The 19,356-nt window shown below is 39.1% G+C and overlaps 1 protein-coding gene across 1 annotated transcript in view; it reads right to left on the bottom strand.

The window, feature by feature from the left end:
- LRP2 (LDL receptor related protein 2) overlaps positions 1-19,356 on the bottom strand; it is a 152,164-nt gene that overhangs the window by 39,792 nt on the left and 93,016 nt on the right. Inside the window, exons 40-53 of the mRNA XM_025174591.2 lie at positions 18,335-18,500; positions 16,436-16,594; positions 15,527-15,816; positions 14,177-14,380; positions 12,929-13,171; positions 11,209-11,334; positions 8,638-8,757; positions 7,821-7,952; positions 7,322-7,523; positions 6,067-6,362; positions 5,054-5,570; positions 3,548-3,700; positions 1,548-1,718; positions 37-260 (exon numbers count right to left, since the gene is read on the bottom strand). Of these exons, the coding sequence (XP_025030359.2) occupies positions 37-260; positions 1,548-1,718; positions 3,548-3,700; positions 5,054-5,570; positions 6,067-6,362; positions 7,322-7,523; positions 7,821-7,952; positions 8,638-8,757; positions 11,209-11,334; positions 12,929-13,171; positions 14,177-14,380; positions 15,527-15,816; positions 16,436-16,594; positions 18,335-18,500 (3,003 nt within the window). The remainder of the gene's footprint in view (positions 1-36; positions 261-1,547; positions 1,719-3,547; positions 3,701-5,053; positions 5,571-6,066; positions 6,363-7,321; positions 7,524-7,820; positions 7,953-8,637; positions 8,758-11,208; positions 11,335-12,928; positions 13,172-14,176; positions 14,381-15,526; positions 15,817-16,435; positions 16,595-18,334; positions 18,501-19,356) is intronic.

Here is a 19,356-nt window from a genome sequence, read left to right on the forward strand (position 1 = left end):
GAATCCAAATCTACATTGATAGAATGAATTCCTTACCTATTGGCTGCCTGTATGGGTGATAGACATGAATATCAAAGGGCCTGTGAGTGGTGTTTGCTAGAACCATTCTGCCTGTCCCATTATATTTGTTTCCCTTTTCAATAGTTCTTGTGTTCCAGTCAGTCCAGTAGATTGTATCCTCAAAAACTGTAATTGCAAATGGATGAGGTAATACCCCATCATACACAGTGTGACGATGTTGACCATCAAGATCTGAGTACCTACAAGAAGAAGAAAACATGGATAACCCTGAGAAAAAAAGGCAACAAAATCTATAATCTACATTCTTTTTGTTTCTGAATGAGTGGAAACTAAATAGCAAAAATGAACTTCTTACGTCCTTCCAAGGTCAGAAAAAGGGAACACAGATTATGGCCACGATCATACAAAATACTACTTCGGGATTCTTTAGATTCCTATATTATCATAAGTATTACTTACGAAGTATTTACTTCATAAGTAAGCATGCTGATATACAATGGCCAATCATTCTGGCTTAGCTCATCGTGCGAGTGAAAGTAGATTTTAGGGCAAACAAATTTAGCATTATATTCAAGCAGAGAGTATTAGTTTATTATTCCTCTGGATTCAGGGTGATTAAAGGAATGAAAACATAAAATCTGAGTAAAGGTCTAGCACTAAATTTTTTCTCCCTTGTTATTCTGATTTAGTCATCTCATTTTCAAGAGGAGCCAAGTGGGAAGGAGGGAGGGAACAGGTACAGTGTTCTAGCACAGTCACACTTGCTCATTAACAATACCACATGATTCTAAGAAATTCTGGCTTTTGTACAAATAGGATCATTGTGTTACGGTATCCAGTTACAAAAACATAATTTAGTGATAAACAAAAACAAGTTTTGATTCTGAACAAGACCAATGATTCAAAATTAATTAATTTTGGACTGAATTTTGAATTTTATACCATGTTGATAGGCTTTAAGGTTCTAGTTAAAAATAAAATTTGCAAGCTTGGTATCTGTCTACCCTGTTCTACTTAATCTTTTTTTAAAACACGCTTTGCCTTCTCATATTGGCTTCAGAAATATCTCAAACTTTAATATAGAATTGAGGACATAAGGAGAATATGCAGGTGAACTGCATGTTCTACCAACTAGAAGCAGTTCTATTAGTTCCACCAATCAGAGCAGTCTTAACCCTAGCACTAAGATACCTATTTGTTGAATTACCATTAGGAACATGTTAATAATAATTATAAAAAAAGAACAGAATAATAGAAGATATTCAGCAAAAAAAAAAAAAGGGGGCAGAATAAGCATTACTATGCACTACAGAACTGCACATTTATGGTGATTTGGAATTTTTTTATCATTACTGATTGCTATTTGTTGTACTGAAGTCACACAGCAAATAGTTTTCTAATTGGTAATCATAGATCATGTGCATTTTAAATAAAGCTGAATTAAAGCTGCCACTGGCTAATTTGGTAACCCTCAAAATTTGGTAGGAAGAGTTACCCAGTTGCTTTATTCTTCTCTATGTACGTACTCAATGTAGTTTAGATGGGCGTCTGCCCAGTAGAGCTTGTCGTTGGTGTAATCTATGGTAAGTCCATTAGGCCACTCTAACTTGGTAGAGATAATCACCGTCTTATTCTTGCCATCCATTCCCACGCGTCCGATATATGCTCGATCTGCCCAATCTGTCCAGTAGACTTGTCTGTTTTAATAAACACAGTAGAAATTAATCCATAATTTGTTGGAGGGGGTGATGGTAATACAAAAATAGATACATTATCCTGGGCAAAAGTAGGTAAGCATGAAAAGAAGGACACTGCAAAATAAGCAAACAAATAGCAAAAGAGAAAATTTACCAAAGCATCCTCCAGACAGCAATATGAGATTTTTAATATTTAAACTATACTGCTGCTGGGAAAGGCCCTGGTACAAGAATTTTAATCTGATATTTTGTAATGGTATGTGAGAAAGACCTTGAAAGATGGGGCGAAGAGATGCCGCCTAGGGAACAGTCAGATAAGAGAAGGCATAGCCCACAGCTGCATAATGGAAGGAAAAAGAGGCTCAGAAGGGACCATCCCTAGCTTCCTAGGCTATAAAGGAAACGGCGGGAGATTTGTACTTTCAGAATTGCAAGATTCTGTTAATGTAGCCTTACAATAAAATAGAATTAGTCCATCTGGTTGTGTTTCCTTTCTGGTCTATCTGGGAAGGTTGACATATTTGCTGAGGTTTAATATGAATTATTTCGTTCAAAAGGACCAGATTAAAGTTGACAGCAGCTCACACAGAAATACACACACACACACACGTATTTTTACAAATGAGAGCCTTTAAAGTAAAGTAAAATGACTACCATTCTCAGTCTTTGACACATTCATCAGCTAAATGACACATTATTTTACTTTGTAATTTGCAAGAATGTAATTAAAGGAGGCATGTTGCAGATTCAGACTAAGAAATTATAATAAAGTCTCCTTTGAGTGAAAAGTCCTGCTGACTTCATGGAAAAAAATCCATCCAGTTTTCTTGGCAACAGTATTATTGCCTTCTTCAAAGATGGGGAGCGGGTTGGGTCCTCCTAGTCTAGCCTGCAGTTTTAGTATTTCCTAGATGTCTCTTACATAACACAGTCTGACTCTGATTAGCTTTTGAGATCAGTCAAAGTTGGCTACCTGGGTGAAAACCAATAGATGGACTTAAAGAATTTCCTATCCAGAATTACTATAGCTGAGAATTCCGAGAACTGAAGTCAGCACATCTTGAGGTTGCTCAGGTTCCAGAAAGCTGGTTTATATCAATCTGAATTTTAATATAATAATACAGCACCTATAAAATAATCCTGGGATTTTTCACAAAATTTGCTTGCTATTTGCTAAAACAACCCTTCCTTTTTTCTTCAAATCTTTTTGACTCTCTTCACCTTAATTCTTTTTATCTCTTTTTTTAATATAATACTAAATCAGATTTATTCAACAGCAGCACAACTAACCAATAATATATCTAGCCTCAAAATGAGAGAACTGATCTCTAGGCAAGAAGACAACATTTAAGTTCTGTGCTCCTCCTGCAGGTATTTTGCAATTTGTTTTTTTAAAAACCTTTATTAGCCATTATCCTAACAGGTGGTAAGGTAACTATAATTCTATGCTCTCGTTTGAATTCCCACACTGATTTTGGTGTAGTGGTCTAGACCATCAGGCTAGAACCCAGAAGACTGAGAGTTCTAGTCCCACCTCTTAGGCACGAAGCCAGCTGGGTGACCTTGGGCCAGTCACTCTCTCTCAGCCCTAGGAAGAAGTAGGCAATGGCAAACCACTTCTGAAAAACCTTGCCAAGAAAACTGCAGGGACTTGTCCAGGCAGTCTCTGAGAATTGGACACAACTGAACTGATTAAAAGAAAACAAAACTGATCAGTTGCTTGATTTCCTAAGTGGCCCCTTCCAATTTTGTAATTGTAATAACATGTTTTCCCTTATAAAATGATCCTGCCGAACAGATGCATTAAAGAAAATACTGAACCAACTTACCCATATTTGGGATGAACAACAATAGCTCTAGGGTACTGAAAACAGAAGGTGTGGTTGGGATCCAAGCACCGATCAGCTAGTTTTCTCCGGAATCGGCCATCAAGCTCAGCTACGTAGAGGCAATCCTTGTAGGCGTCTACCCAGTATAGTTTTCTAAAATTTTTGACAAAAGGCATGTTACATCAACTACTTCTTCACAAACATCTTTTTGTATTTACCAATATAGCTCTGAAAGGCAGAAAAGTAAAGCAAGAGAAAGCTAGCACAGGGCTAGAGCACTGCAGTTTGGGGTGTAGTTATTCCAGGTCCCTGAGTTTCCCTCTGCATAGCAGCATTTGTCCCTATGTAGAATTATAGTAAGGATTATGTTTGGTGGCTTGGGGACGGCACTTAATACGGGGGGGGGGGGGGAGGGGGTAGCAGCAACAAACATCACTGTTGGTTGAGTAAAGTAGCCGGGGCCTCCAGCAATGACAACATTAGGATTCAGGGACATCATGTGGTCTTGCAGCCTCAGCTGCCCACTCCCATGTTACAATATACTGCTGAAAAAATATATTAATATGTATTGAATTACACTGATTAATGAACTAGACTTTTAGCTATTCTTTTTAGGGCTGTACACCCTTCAAAAATGAGTCTGAAGAATTGCTTCAGATCTCACTCCAGCACAAGCACAGCACCTCCTTGCTACTTCTTCTGCAGCAGCCTGAAAAAAATATGATGCTGCTTTAAGCCCACTCCTTAAAATTAATCCAACTCTTAAAGCAGTGGCATCTTTGCAGCAGAAGCCTGAAAAAATCAGGTTGTTTAAATGGAGAGCAGAGAGGCCTGTGGTCTTGCAACAGCTGAAGCACTTTCTTCCTCCAAATCATTTTTAAAGTGTGAGTAGCTGTTAACACTACAGTGTTATGATCTGTTTGCTGTCCAATATCTAGAAGCAATCTGTAGTTTTTAGTATACCAATACAAAAATAAGAAAACATAATGGCATCAACATTTAGTATTTGGAGAGTTTGTTGGCAGTGTTGGAAGCCCCAACACTGAGGGCATCTTAGTGCTGGAATAATTTTGTACCCATTTTCCATTCCCCAAAAGTAGTATTAAGATGAACCATTCTCCTTTTTAGTCCATGTTCTCCATGGAAACATAAGCTCATCTCACTATCTCTCTGAGATACCTCAGGTGTGATAATAATACTTCAGTGGGCCTAAGGATAGCCAAGATAGCAAAAAATATAATTTCAACTATTATTTGTGATAATTGCTTTTAAAGGAAATGGTTGGGGGATTGGAACTATCAATCCAGCTTCCCCAATCTGGTGCCGTCCAGATGTAGGAGGACAGCAGTTCCCCACATTCCCAGCCAATCAGCGTGGTCAATAACTGGAAATTGCAATCTCATCATATCTAAAAGTTGCAAGGCAGAAGAAGGCTTAATTAATCTATTATCAAGAGGAGGACACAAACTGAGCAATACCACTTTTTGAAAAATAAGAGAAACGTACCTTCCAACCCAGTCAACAGCAATGCCTTCACCATTGGGCACACCATCACTAATTATTATTTCTTTGTTTGTCCCATTGAAAAACATTCTTTCTATAACCCTCCTGCCTACATCAATCCAGTACAGCCTTTTTTCCACCCGGTCAAAGTCCAGGGCTACCACGTTTCTGAGTCCTTGCAAAATAAGAGAGTAAAGTCGGCCATCTGTGGTGAGATTTCTCAGATAGTAGCGGTTGCTAAAGATAAGATAAGGTGAGATGTTACTGTTCTGCCGGCAACTTCTCCCATCAGGTTCACGGATGTAGCCTGGGGCACACTTGCAGATATAGCTGCCAACAGTGTTCTCACAGATCTGGCTACACAGCGATGGTGTTTCATTACATTCATCTATGTCATCACAAGACCTTTTGTTGGACATGAGTCTGTACCCAGGACGACATGAACAGAAGAAACTAGTCTGCCTATCTGTGCAGATGTGGTCACAGTTGCTAATTGAAGGATCATTACATTCATTAATGCCTAGAATATGAAAATAAAACAAAGAAAACAAAATGTCACTCCATTTTTATCAGGAAAACAAGCGGCACTGGTTTCTATTGCTTCATTTAATGACTATCCCCAATTACCTAGTTTTCCCCAAACTAGTATCCTCCATGTGTTGGGCTACAACTCCCAGCCTGCCTTCCCCAACCAGCATGCTGCCTGAGAGATTGGAACTGTAATTAAACACATTTGAAGGGCACCAGATAGGGACGAATGAGACAATTCACTGACATTATAATTGCAAAATGCAAATAGTTGATAGCTAATCAGCCTTTCTGCAACTATTGATGACTTGTAACTCCCCCAATCCATGACTACTTGCCATACTGTCAGGGGATGATTTGAGTGGTAATCCAACATCATCTGGGGACCCAAGAATATGTAAAAAGGTTGTGTGAGGTTGCCTTTGGGCTGATTTATCTAAATACTTAAGGTATAAAAACAGATTTAGTCAAAAAGTTTCCATGCATACCACATCCCTTTTCATCGCTATTATCATGGCAGTCATCTATCCGGTTACAGACTTTGACCATTTCAATGCAGTTCCCATTGTCACAACTAAAATGGTGGGCAGCACAGGTTGCTTCTGGTGTAACACAAAGATACTCTAACTCATCGGACTCATCACCACAGTCATTGTCCCCATCACAGACATAAGCTTTGGAGATGCAGCGGCCATTTTGACAGGTAAACTGGTGCTGTTGACACGGCTGATAGATGCAAGCCCTCTCATCACTGCTATCCCCACAATCATTACGTCGGTCACACCTGAAAAAGAAGCCCATAACAAAAACAGTAGCAATACCTCTGCTAACATTCACATGTATGTGTGTGTATGTGTGTATGTGTAGATATAGATATAGATTAGACATAGATATAGATACAGATATAGATATGAAATTCTCTACCAAAGGAATTTCATGCAAAGCATACAGTTTGGAAGAACAATGGCATGATCTGTAGATAATGGACAAACTAGCCATGACATTACATACTGTAAAACTGTAGAACATGGAGAATTTCAGACACAAAAATTCTGGAGAGAGATACCAACTGAGCTGGACAGAGAGATCTAGTGACAAAAAGTGTAACCTGAATCCCTTGAGGCTCTTGCCTCCTTCTCGTCCTCAGAAATCCTCCACAGATTTTTCTCTCTCCTTTCCCCAAATTAAATCCTTTGCTGTACAGATTGTTACTGCTTAGTTCTGTATTTTGCACCTCCATCCTTCTTTTCTTGCTCATGATAATGTGAACATGCTATTCCTCCCAGTCTAGGTCCAACTTTTCACCATTATAAGCAATATGACATCATAAACTTTTGTGCCAGCCCAGCCAGCAGTCCAGCAGAAAAAGGAAGGGAAAAAATTAAATAAGATAAAGTTGAGAACACTTTTGACTGGATATAATCTTATTAACAAGGAATTTAATCTGACAGAACCCTCTCTTAGTCCACCTAGTGCATCTGTGCTAAAGTGGAGCTGAAAGCCAGGCCAAAGTCTATCACTCCTAGACTAGACTACAGGAATAAACAAAACATGGTCATCCAGACATAGCTGAGTCCCAAATTCCCACTGGTCCTACTCAGCATGGCCAATAGTGAAGAATGAAGTGTGTTATAGTTCAGTGTTTCTAGAGGAATGTATGTTTCCCACTCTAGTACATGTTAGCTTGAAAGATATTAGCTCTAGTACATGTTTCTTGAAAGAGTCTGCAGAGTTCATACAAACCTGTAAGTGTTACGGATGCACAGTCCATTACTGCATGTGAATTCATTGTTCAGGCATGGCCTTCTAGTGCAGTTCTGGTGCTCGTCATAAGCATCACTGCAGTCAGCATCCCCATCACAGACCCAAGCCCTAGGAATACATCTTCTTAAGGGGGGTGCGTTGTTCACACATGTGAATTCAGTGGCTAAGCAACTGCGATTTGCTAGAACAAAGCATACGATTTCAGCAATTTGTTCAAAATGTATTGCTCCTGCCCTTTAAATCAGCCTGCCATCTGTACAACCAACGTCTTCTTGGCCACTTGTAGTCTTTTGAATAAAGGGTGGGTGACCAGAAGGCAATCTAGGCCTTGAGTAACTAAATAAAACAACAGCTTAGCCTTGAAGCTTTATGCTTCATGGAACTTTTACTGTAAATCACCTAGAGTCACTTCTAGGGAGATGGGCAATCACAAATGTGGAATATAAATACAAATAAATAACTAAATAAATAAGCTTACCGCAGCTGTGTCTTTGGTCCTCATCACTCATGTCACCACAGTCATTATCACCATCACAGATCCATGTAGCTGGTATGCATCTGCCACCATCACATCTAAACTGGTTACTCGAACAGCTCCGTACAGGAGAAACTTAAAAGAAAGGTAAGGTTTCACAGACTATGCAACGGGCATTTTTCACATACTGAAGGGTGCTGCCCAAGCTTTGTTTCCTACATCTATAGCTGGCATAGGAAAATATTGTTTTTTAATTCTCAGCCTGGCTAATGGCAAGGGACTATGGAAATCATTGTATAATCCAAATCACATGGACTATGTTTACCTCTGGTTGGTAAGATCATTACAATGCAGAGGTTAAATGTATATTATTGACTTCCAAGAATGCAATGTTGTGATTTTTTTTTTTTTTTAGGTTTTAGTAGGTATGCCTTTCTCAGATTAAGCATGCCCTGTGACATTCAGATGAAGAAGCATCTTGCAGAATCACTGCTGTGTTGTTCAAAACAGAAAAGTGAGACGTGAGGAAAAGTTCTTTAGAATGCTTTTCCCTAACTCCGATACACGTATTAAAATAATGGCAGTGCCAGCAGTACGACTTTACTATAATTTTTGGGTGTATCAACGGCTGTTCAGGAAACTTCATTCTTGGGACTCTGACAGAAATACACCCTGTTCTTTAACATACCTGATCGTGTCCAAGCCGGTGACACGCTGGCCAACAAAGTCGGTCACCACTGAGTTATAGTCAACTTCTCTCATTTAATCTCTGTAGTCTAGGTAAACCCTTCCAAATCACCGTGCATAACTTCACACTTACCACAAGAGACAGGTTCATCTGAGGCATCAGCACAGTCTACTGCTAGATCACAGTACCAATGAGCAGGAATGCAACGTCCAGATGTGCAGCGGAATTCACTGTTGGTACAAGTCAGTGAGGCTGAAAAGGCAGAGAAAAATCTTGGTTTATCTGTGTGTTTTCCTCTGCAATTGCTTTGGACTCCGTAATGATTATAATCAATCCTCAGTCTGAATATTGTGCTCTCGGGTGGTTGAACTGCTTGAAATGTGCTAGCTTAGTCATTCTGGCTACAATTATCTAAAGTGCTTCAGGGTAATAAGACATATCAAATGCAAACTGATGAAGGGTATAGATGTCTTGTCTAAAACCAGCTGGCAAGATCATGGTGGAAGAGAGATGTGGACCCAATTTATACCTCAGATTGCAAGACACTACCTCACAATACTTCTCCATGATAGACCCCTCTGGAAAGACACCCACTGGCCTATCAGCTTCCATTTCCACTTTGCCAGATGTGGGCAGCTTCCATCCCAAATGTGGATCCCACTGGCATCCCCAGTGGCCATCTCCCAGCATTTTAAGACTGTACAGCTGAAAACTGGTGGCAAAATGGATAAGAAGATTGTGGAAGAACAGACTGAGCAGATTCTAAGCCTCCATGCTCCTTCCCTCCCCTCCCTTCCCTTCTTGGCCCTCCGCCAGCATCAGGATGACCCAGCTGCCAATCAAACAGCAACTGCCAATCAAACAGCAGCACTGGGCAGGAGGGGGAGGGAAGAGTAGATGGCTACCTGGGAGCTCTGCAGCCACAAGCCTGATGAAGAATAAGTTGACTAAACAGAGCCAAAGCACAGGAGTAAAAATAAAGCATCAAAGTAAAGGATAAACAATCCTGTTGAGAAAGAAGCAACAGGCAAGGAGGCAGCAGCTGAGAAAACTGGGGAAAGAGAGGCGTTTTTTCCCCTCCCTCAGACCTGACATGAAGGAAAAGTCCTTCTAGCCATTTCCCTCAGATGGAGCCAAATTTTGAAAGAGAAGACTCAGGAAGTCCAGCCGGGAACACACAAGCAGAAGGGCAAAGAAAAAGTCAAAGCTTTGGCAGAGGAATAGAAAACAAACTAAAAAAGAAGAAAGGTGGATTGAACTTTGGTGAAAAGGAGCAATTTTATATCACAATTGGGACAACAGAGATATATAAGGTTTAAGACAAAAGAAATACAGAGGTCAGCAATAAACAAATATATTAGAGATAAAGAATAGAAAGATATACAGATGCAGCGAAATTGGACTTTAAAGAATATAGTGCAGATAAAGTGCCTATAAAAAATAGTTAGAATATAGTTTTAGTAGTAAAGTATTAATTTCTGAAATAATTGAAGGCATTTATAGTTTACAATTCCTTTTTTTTTTTTTTGGTAAGCCTTCCTTGCTTTGTAAAATAAAACTCTTCCCCAGCCATTGAAGGGAGATACAAAAAACCAACCACTGCTGCCGTTCCCATCCTGACCCAAACCCTGACTCCCAAATCAATAAACCAAAAATTCAGGCCTGCCTTTAGAGTGGCATTACTGCAACCTTAGATGATGTATAGTGATCCACCTGCAGGTTGTAAAGTTGAGTGAGAAGCTCCCTGCACCTACACAGATTTTGGTAGCCTGAGAGAATAGCCTGAAATAATTTTGGGAGCCCTTGATGCCCACACCCTGAAGTGGAAATGCAAATGGAGAACATGTGCATTTCCACTTAAGGGTGTTGGGCATCAAGGGGCCCCAAAGTTCTGCAGTCAGCACTGCACCAAGTAAATGAAATTAATCTGATAAACATTTTGAATGAAATAAGAGCTAGTAGTGTGGTCAGAGTGGTCAGATAGGACCTAGGTTCAAATCCTTCCTCAGTCAGAAAGCTCATTTGCTTGGTATCTGATCAGTTTCCTGCTGTTTCAATCTAATTTATCTCAGAGGGTTATTGTGAAGATAGAATGTATGAAGAGCTACTGAGACTGTTGCCTCAGGGTAAGAGGTACATTTCATTAATAATAAATAAAAAGGGGAGCAGTGCTCTTATGCCATACAAGTTCTGGCTTTGAGCCCAGAGACTCCAAATCTCAGTTCAGACTGTTACACTTTGGAAGATTACTCTTGGAAGTCTTTTTAATAAGTGTATTTAGCACTATCCTTCCATTCCTTCAGAAACTCCAGTCATTTGATCCCTCTATGACTGGAGTTTCTGAAGGAATGGAAGGATATAAATCTAAGATTTAAAGTTTTAAAAAATGTAAACATTTCAGGAGTTACAGGAATCTACCTAAGATGTAATCCCTTGTTTAATTTTCTTTTTACTTCAAGTTTGATACCCCCTTTGCCTCATTTTAAGAATATCTGTCTTTCATCTTAAAGTCCAGATTATCAGCAATTTGCTTAAGTCTTGCTTGCGTACACATCTGTGCACACACCCACCACACTTCTCAGCTGTGTCTTTTCAATTACATTCCTAAAAGAACAGAACCTACAAGAATGCTTGGCTTTTTACCCAAACTGAGCCAGTAAAGCATGAAGTGAAGGAGTGTAATTGTGGGAGTCATTAGCTTACCGCAATGAGTGGGGCTCTCATCACTCATGTCACCGCAGTCATTATCCCCATCACAAAGATAAGTTCGAGGAATGCATATGTTGGTGCTCTGACATTTTGTATAGCCAGATTGACAAGTACGTTCAGCTTTAAGAGAAAATGAAAGGTTTTTTTTCTTTCCCATAAAGCATAAGGCAGTTTTTTTTTAAGCAATTACAAACAGCAGTGTAATACATTTTTTGGTATTACAATTATCTGACACACTGTTGAGTCAAATCTAGTTCAGCATAATACTGCTTTTTCATAGATGAGCTAGAATACTAATCCTAAGAATGACAATGAATTTGAGTGGTTACTCAAATGCCCGTACAGAAAATGATGCCCTTCCATTAGGGTAATAGAGTGTACTGATCCATCAGATTCCCCCATCTCCTGTATCTCCTCCCTCTCTAATCATCAAAAGGTTGGAGGATCCTATGGGACTGACCTGAGAGATAGCAGAGGATGGTTGCAGAGGGGAGTAGGAGAACAGAAACTCTGAGAGCATGAGTGGAGGTCCACTTGGATCATCTATGCATGAACTACAAAATCTAATCTATGTTCATTACGTACTCATATAAAATAATTATTTAGCTATGGGTTTCAATTACTCCTTTTTGACCTTATTCACTATGTCCACAAACATGCCGAATGCTAGTGGCAAGTGGAAAAGTGCTTGCCACTAGTGCTGTGCTCCTTGACAGTGCCACATCCCTCGACTCCCTAGACTCCCTCTGCTCCTTGACAGTGCCATATCCATCCAGTAGATTTGGTATTGAAAAGTATTAAATGGGATAGTACTTATGAAACTCTTTATTCCAGGACGTAGTAAAGACACTTTGCCACACAAGTAAAAGATGACCCGCTATTTTTTCAGCAGCCTGATGAAGGTAAGACTGTTATGCTATTCATTATTGTCTCCAAGAACTATGAGAACAGTCCCCAGCAGCTAGTGCTCAATGAACTAAATTGCGTATTATATAATCACACAAGCATGTTAATCCATGCTGTTTGAATGCTCCCACTTGGTTCCTCTGACTGCAAGCACAAATGAACAAATCAAGATCCTCCATTCTTTTTTCTGTTACATACAAACTAGATTCCCTGACTTGTTCCTCTCCTACCAAGCCTCCCATAAATTTGGTATGTTTTTGGCTTCAGATTATGGCTTCTTAGAAAAACAACAAGCAAGTCATATAACAATAGGCTTCTTAGCTTCTTTCACTCCTTACAATGGCAGGAAGAGTCAAGTGGGGACAGATAAAAAAAGGAATCAGCATACCGGTTGATCTATGTAATCCTTCTCAGGATTCTTCAGCATTCATGCTTATCAGAATGTATGAACTAGACCATTTGGATATATTAGTAATTTCATTACAAGGGATGCTGAGTTTCCTGTTAATGTCAATGGAATCACTTGGGGTAATTATCAAATAATACCCTAAAGATATATTCTATAATTCAGTCCCCACTCTTTGAAGCAAATATCCTTAACTGTACAAACTGATGAGAACATTCTCACAGGCAATACACAGTCAAAGAATATCCAATTAGTTTTCAGGACTCCTGTAAGCATAAATCCAAACAAATCAGATGGCTTCTGTGAAGCAACCACTTCCTTTTTCCTTTTCAGCAAAGTTTACTTTTTGGTTGTGTGGAGAATCAGAGCCTAAGGGACAATACATAGTTTTAATCAACTTACGGCAATTTCTCTCATCTGAAGTGCCATTATCGTAACAGTTGTTTACACCATTGCAGACGGATGCAAGAGAGATACACCTTCCATTATTGCAAGTAAATTCTGTCTGAGGGTCACAAGTTCGGAACAAGCATCCCACCTCATCACTGTTGTCTCCACAGTCATTGTAGTGATCACAACGATAAGAGTAGCGTACACATCGCCCATTGCCACAGGTGAAAGCTGTTGGCTGACAGGTATGAAAAGCTGAAGGAAAGGAATGCGACAAAGAAATATCATTGACAGAAGCAACTCAAAGAGCCTTGAGAAATACATCAAAGAAATACAGTACTGGATTGTTTTTACCTGCCAAGACAAATACAGCTGCAAAATGGACTGCATGTAAAAATAAAATACACATTCTGAATCAGACAAATGGAAGATAAAATTTTATTTTAGTGTCCAAATGGATGACAGTGCTGGGGGCTTACAAATCCCTATAAATGTATCATTGTCATTCATGAAAATGAATGTAGTGAATTGGAAACAAGTTAAAATGGAAGAAAGCAAAGCTTGCCATAAAGGCCTGATCAGAGAGTGTGATCCTTACAAAGTCAGTGGAAAACATGACCTTCCTTCACATTCTGAGTCTGCTCTAGTATTTTATTTTTATTGAGAGTTTTTACATAATTAAAAGACAGAGTATATAAAGAGAAAATAGAAAAAGAAAAAAGAAAAAATGCTAAAAACAGTACAGATAAAGAAAGAAAAAGAAAAAAGGGTCTGCTCCAGTATTTTCAATGAATGTTAATAGAAAGGAACAAAGTCCTCTGATGTATCCTTGCCCATCTTTTGGGCATGATTCTGCACACAGATTCCTCCTCCCCTGTTAACAATCCTGTAAACCTTGGTAAACTGTTCACTCCATACATGTGTATAAGATAAGATACAGTACTATATTTGCAGCATAATTATAATCTAAGAAAACAGAAACACTATCAGAAATACTCTTTACAAAGTCAAGAGTACAAATATCTTTAAAAAGTCAGCGGTTTTTAACATTCCTACCCTCTCCCTTGCATTAATCCAAGGAAGAATTTGAACCATTCATTTTTTTTATGAAAGTAATGAAATCTTGAACTAATTCTGCTTTGTACAGTCAACAAGCCATTGGACTCCTAACCAAACAGATACTATCTTTTTTCAAAATGGCTTCCCTAAAAACAATGGCAATTGGGCAACAGCTTCTATTTCAACAGTGGAAGTGCTTACCACACACACTTTCCAATTCATCGCTGCCATCCCTACAGTCATCATCATTGTCACACTTCCAGCGTTCAGAGATACAGCGGCCATTAAGACAAGTGAAGTGGCTACTTCCACACCTGGTACCGTTGTCCACAATACAATGCTTGTTGTTATTGGCTAAATACCAGCGTCCTTCAGCAGGGCATTGACACTCTGCACCACCTGGGCCTATATTTAATTGCATCAACCACAAAAGAAGAATGGGTTAATAATATCTTTAGATAAAACCTCCCCACCCCCATATTAATCCTAAATCTTCCAAGAAATTTATCGAGGATTATCAAAATGTCACAACACCTAATACTTTAAACAATATTCTCTACGGGAATCTCTTTTTATGTCATCTGAATGAGCTCTATTTGTAAATGGGGCTGTTGAAGAAAAGAGTTCTCAGAACTACAACTATTATCACTGAGATCAACTTATAAAATGAATCTGACAACATCTAGCACATGACTGAAGATGGCTATTGTATTCTTCCGTATTTTGCATCAGCGGGAACTTAATTATTGATTTCAAAACATAACAAAACAGCAATTTCCCCTCCAAAATGTAAAAAGCTCCTAAAGTTAAAACAAGAAACATAGTTTGTGCTGATGTTATGTGTTTTTAAAGGAAGAAGTAGCAATATTGTAATAACTAGGATGGTGGTGATAGAGAAGAAAAGAATACAGTATTAAAAATATTTCAGACAGTAATCAAGACTTTTTTTGGTTGTCCACCAACACTGGCATTTATTTAAATATGTGAAACATCAGTAACTCAATTAATCTTCTGTGTACCTAGACTATGGTTCTTTCCCATTAATCAATAGATGCCTCTAAAACCCAAGCCCAGTGACAAACAGAGCAAGTCACCATGGGCTTGCATACCATATGACTGTTTTGCCCAGTTCCTGCAGCACTGGTGAATACTGAATGGTCCGGCAGTGTAATTTAGATATAATTATATGGCAGAGGACATGCTTCACATGCAGAAGCCCCCTAGGTTGAATCCTTGACATCTCCAGTCAGAAGAATCAAGTGGCAAGTGAGTTGCTGCCAGTCAGAGTAAACTATATTGGGCTGGATGGCCCAAAGGGGCAATCAACTTAGTTTCATATTTCAATCTCAGAAATTGTTACTTTTATAAAGGCTGAACTATCTGGACTGGTGTATATATGCTACAGAGCTGAGGAACTGTGTCTTGGTTTCCTAATGTGCAAGCATTTAAAAGAATAAATAATTCAGCTGATCAAATATTTTGCTCATATCCATCCTTCTATCACAACTGAATGTCATTCAATTCATTATTCCCTGTTGCACAACATTTTACCTGGCACACAGATGTGACTACAACCACCGTTAAATTGGTTGCAAGGGTTGGTGCACTGCTGTTGCTTGCTTTTGGCCCAAACATGAATATCCATTGGTCTGTATGGCAGGTTTGCTACCATCACAATTTGATCTGACCCGTCATATTTGTTGGCTCGATAAACACTTCGGGTATTCCAGTCTGTCCAGTAAATGTGTTGATCAAACAAGGTCATCGCAAATGGATATAGGGCAGTGCTAATGACAACCTCACGATTTGCACCTGATAGGGAGCTTCGTTCAATCTTCTGTCTAAAGCAAGTAGGAAACATCAGCATTTGAACACAAAACACAAGCTTCCAACATTTCTTAAATGCCACAGAGAAAATATTGTACATCTGTCATTTTGTCATTGATTTCGAGACTCTCTTGTACCCTGAACATTCACATTATTTAATATTATTTCTTACATCCAGGTGAACAACCTACAGCACCAGGTCGTTATGTGAATCCCAAGTCCCTTTTCTACAGCCCCTAGACTCTTCTCTAGCCATTCCACAGTGGCTGAAAATTAGTTCCATGGCATCTCATTGCTTTAAGGTGGGAAACATATGAAAATTTAAACCCTAAGATCTGCTAAATTCTGTAAAAAAATTAAAGGAAGTCCTCATCTCCCTCAATAAAATCTAGGGGGGAGAAGCCCAGCCTTTTCAGTGCAAATGACAACAGGGCCAATCACTTTGTGTCACTGCCCCATCCATTATGGTCCATGGTCACCAAAAGGCATCTTCTCCTGTTTTCAATCATTAATATTTATTTAGAATGGATTTTTCAACTTTGTTGTATGATTATATATTACAGAAAGATCACGTGTGCATTGGATGAAAATGCTTAACAGTAAGCAAATGAAACAGAGTAAGCAAATACATACAAATTTGCATCAGCCCAATAAATTCGCTGTTCCTCGTAGTCCAGCGTAAGACCATTTGGCCATACTAAGTTGGTGCTTACAATCGCACTCCTGAAGTTTCCTCCAAGTGTTGCTCGCTCTATCTTCGCACTGGAGCTCCAATCAGTCCAGTACATGTACCTAATGATAACACAATTAACAAAAGCTTCTTAAGTCGGAGAAATCCACTTCATAAACATAGGAAGAATGAAGGGCTTCTCCAGTGCCTTGACTGGATGAACTGCACTATAGCTTTTCCCTTAAGCAGTATTTAGGGAAAAGTGGACAGAATATCGCACCTTTCAGACTTAGCTGAGGAGATACATGGCCTGATTCCAAATCATGCTGTAACAGGAGGTAAATCTAGGGTAGGGGTTCACAACTGGCCACCCACTGACATCAACAGCCAAAGATACTCACACCTTTGCCCCAAATTAAATTACATTCAAGCTACAAAGAAATGACTGTTTTACAACACTGAAAAAAAAATCACACTGTGCATTATGCAAAGCCTGTTAAAGATTGGATGTCTGAAATTAACACATGGTGGTTCAGTTCTCTGATTCACACTCACCAACACATGGTGAAGTCTGAAATTCCCTGCATTTTAGTTTTCCTCACTGAATGACAAACTAGGATGTGCAGTTAACAAAAAAAACATAATATGGTTAATTTGGAAAATATTGGTGAGTTGACATTTTGGCCCCTGAGTCAAACCATCTGTGCTGCCCAGCTGCTGTTGTCTCCACCACAATCTCATCTTCCTGCTACTTCCTGCTCTATTTTTTTCCTCTTTGACTCTCCTTAAGGTGTAGTTAGCTGGAAAAGGGACCTTCATGAAGACCCTTATCTTTGCCATTGTGTAGAGGGCATAGAGAATGGCCTTGAAGGACAAGAGGAAGAGCCACTACCAAGTCAATGGTCAGATAAGTGGGGCTTGTGTCCATTCCAAGAAATTAATTTGAGAAAATGTCTCAGACTGACCCTTCCTTAGTTCACACAAAGATAAAGTGAGGGAGGAGGAAAGTACATTCAGACTTGCAAGATTCTGTTACTATAGTTGTGCCAATAAAAGTAGTCCTGACCTATATGGCATTGGTTTCTTAGTTTGGTCTACTTCGTAGGGATAACTTACTGTGAAAAAAAGTTACAGTAGTACAAATTACGACTGCGACTATCTTATTCCAAAATATGCTGATCAGAGGAAGATCCTTCTTTAAAGGAAAGCACCGGGCAACTGGAAGAGAAAGCTTCAGAAATTCCTATGGGCAGCCAGATAACTGTATGTCCTCCTGTTCCATGGGAGCAACCATTCCATAGAACTAGAGGCTGGGAATGCTGCTGAAGAACTACTACTATTCATTTTGCTGCAAGAAATTCTGTTTGTAAATTGTTCAACCTTCAACCATTTTCACTGTGGTGACAAACAGCACAATATCTCCCACTGAGCCATGTGATGCCCAATATCTCCCATTGAGAAAGAAGCCTAGGTTACAATAGTGGGCCTTTTCTCAGAAGTCATGGAGGCAAGATGAGAATACTACCCAGCCCCTCCACACCATGCAAGCTGTTTTGCTATGGCCCAGCTATATTCTGCCCTGCCCTTTGGAGGCTAGACAGACCTAGCTAGCTCCATGGGAAAAGGAAGGATGCCCTCCAACAAATAAAGGCTCTGAGAACGTTCTGCACAGGAATGTATTCTCAAAAAAAGAATCTGTACATGCACACAAGGAATAATTGGGTATTTCTAGTTACTAATTGGAACATTTATTATTCATTAATTATTAATTGCCCTATTATGGTTGGGAAGTTCAAGTTAAAGAGAAAAGCTGTAGTGGAAACAGATACCACATGTTTCATTATGCAGAATGTGCAACTTACCCGTGGCAAGGATCCAAGACAATGGCCCTTGGCCGTGGGACCCGAGCCACTACTGAACGATTAGATCCATCCACAGCCATTGAACTGATGGTCTGATTGAGATAGTCACTATAATAAAGTCTGTTGTTGATCCAATCAAAGGCAATGCCATCTGGAGCTCCCAAATCTTAAGACCCATCAAACAAGACAACGTAGAACAAAAAAAGATCTGAGCATGAAAATCATCCTAGACATCAAAACATTTCAAAATACCTCTTCTTCTCTAGTTCCAACTATTATCAATGGGAATCTACACGTATTGAATCAAACACGAAGGTTTTCATCGCATAGCAAAAGGGGAAGAACCTGTGCCACTGGATTAAGACGAAGCAGACTTCTTAAGAGCTTGTACTTCTGGTATTTTAACTGGTACTGCCCTTGCAAACTTCATTTTTAAAAAGAGTATCAGAAGTAAACTGAAGAATAGTGGCTATATATTACTATTACCAAATCTCAAATAAGCAATGCAGTTCAAAACATTGTGCCTAGCAGAAAGCTCATTTGCCTGAAACTGCAGTGACCTAATTCCATGCAAATGTATTTAGGATTGTGGTATTTTTACACAATTCTTAACTCATTTTGAGGTAATGTCCTGGCTGAAGAAAGGTTTAAAATTTCAACAAAAGGCAATAAAACATTAATTTGTCATAGAATGAATTAGAATGGCCTAGAAGTATGATATAAAATTTTAATTTCAATGGCATTTACTCAGAAATAAATCTCCTGGTATTTTCATCCAAAAAACATGCTTAGGATTACAGCTGAACAGAATAATTATTATTAAATTCAGTGAATTTTCCTTCCTGGTAATATTACTTTCAATAATATTTGCAAAAATATGTTCCAACAAGCAGGTTGCAATCTGATATACCCTTTGGATTTTCTTCTGAGTAAGCATCGAATATTCTGTTCTATGTTTTTAGTAAACTTATATGCTGGACACTCACATAAAAGACTAGCCTATAAGGTACCCTAGCTGAGTT

Source organism: Python bivittatus, unplaced genomic scaffold (assembly GCF_059951505.1).
Source record: "Python bivittatus isolate LINGU-HERP-01145 unplaced genomic scaffold, Pbiv_v1 ctg000480_np1212, whole genome shotgun sequence".
Classification (NCBI taxonomy): domain Eukaryota; kingdom Metazoa; phylum Chordata; class Lepidosauria; order Squamata; family Pythonidae; genus Python; species Python bivittatus.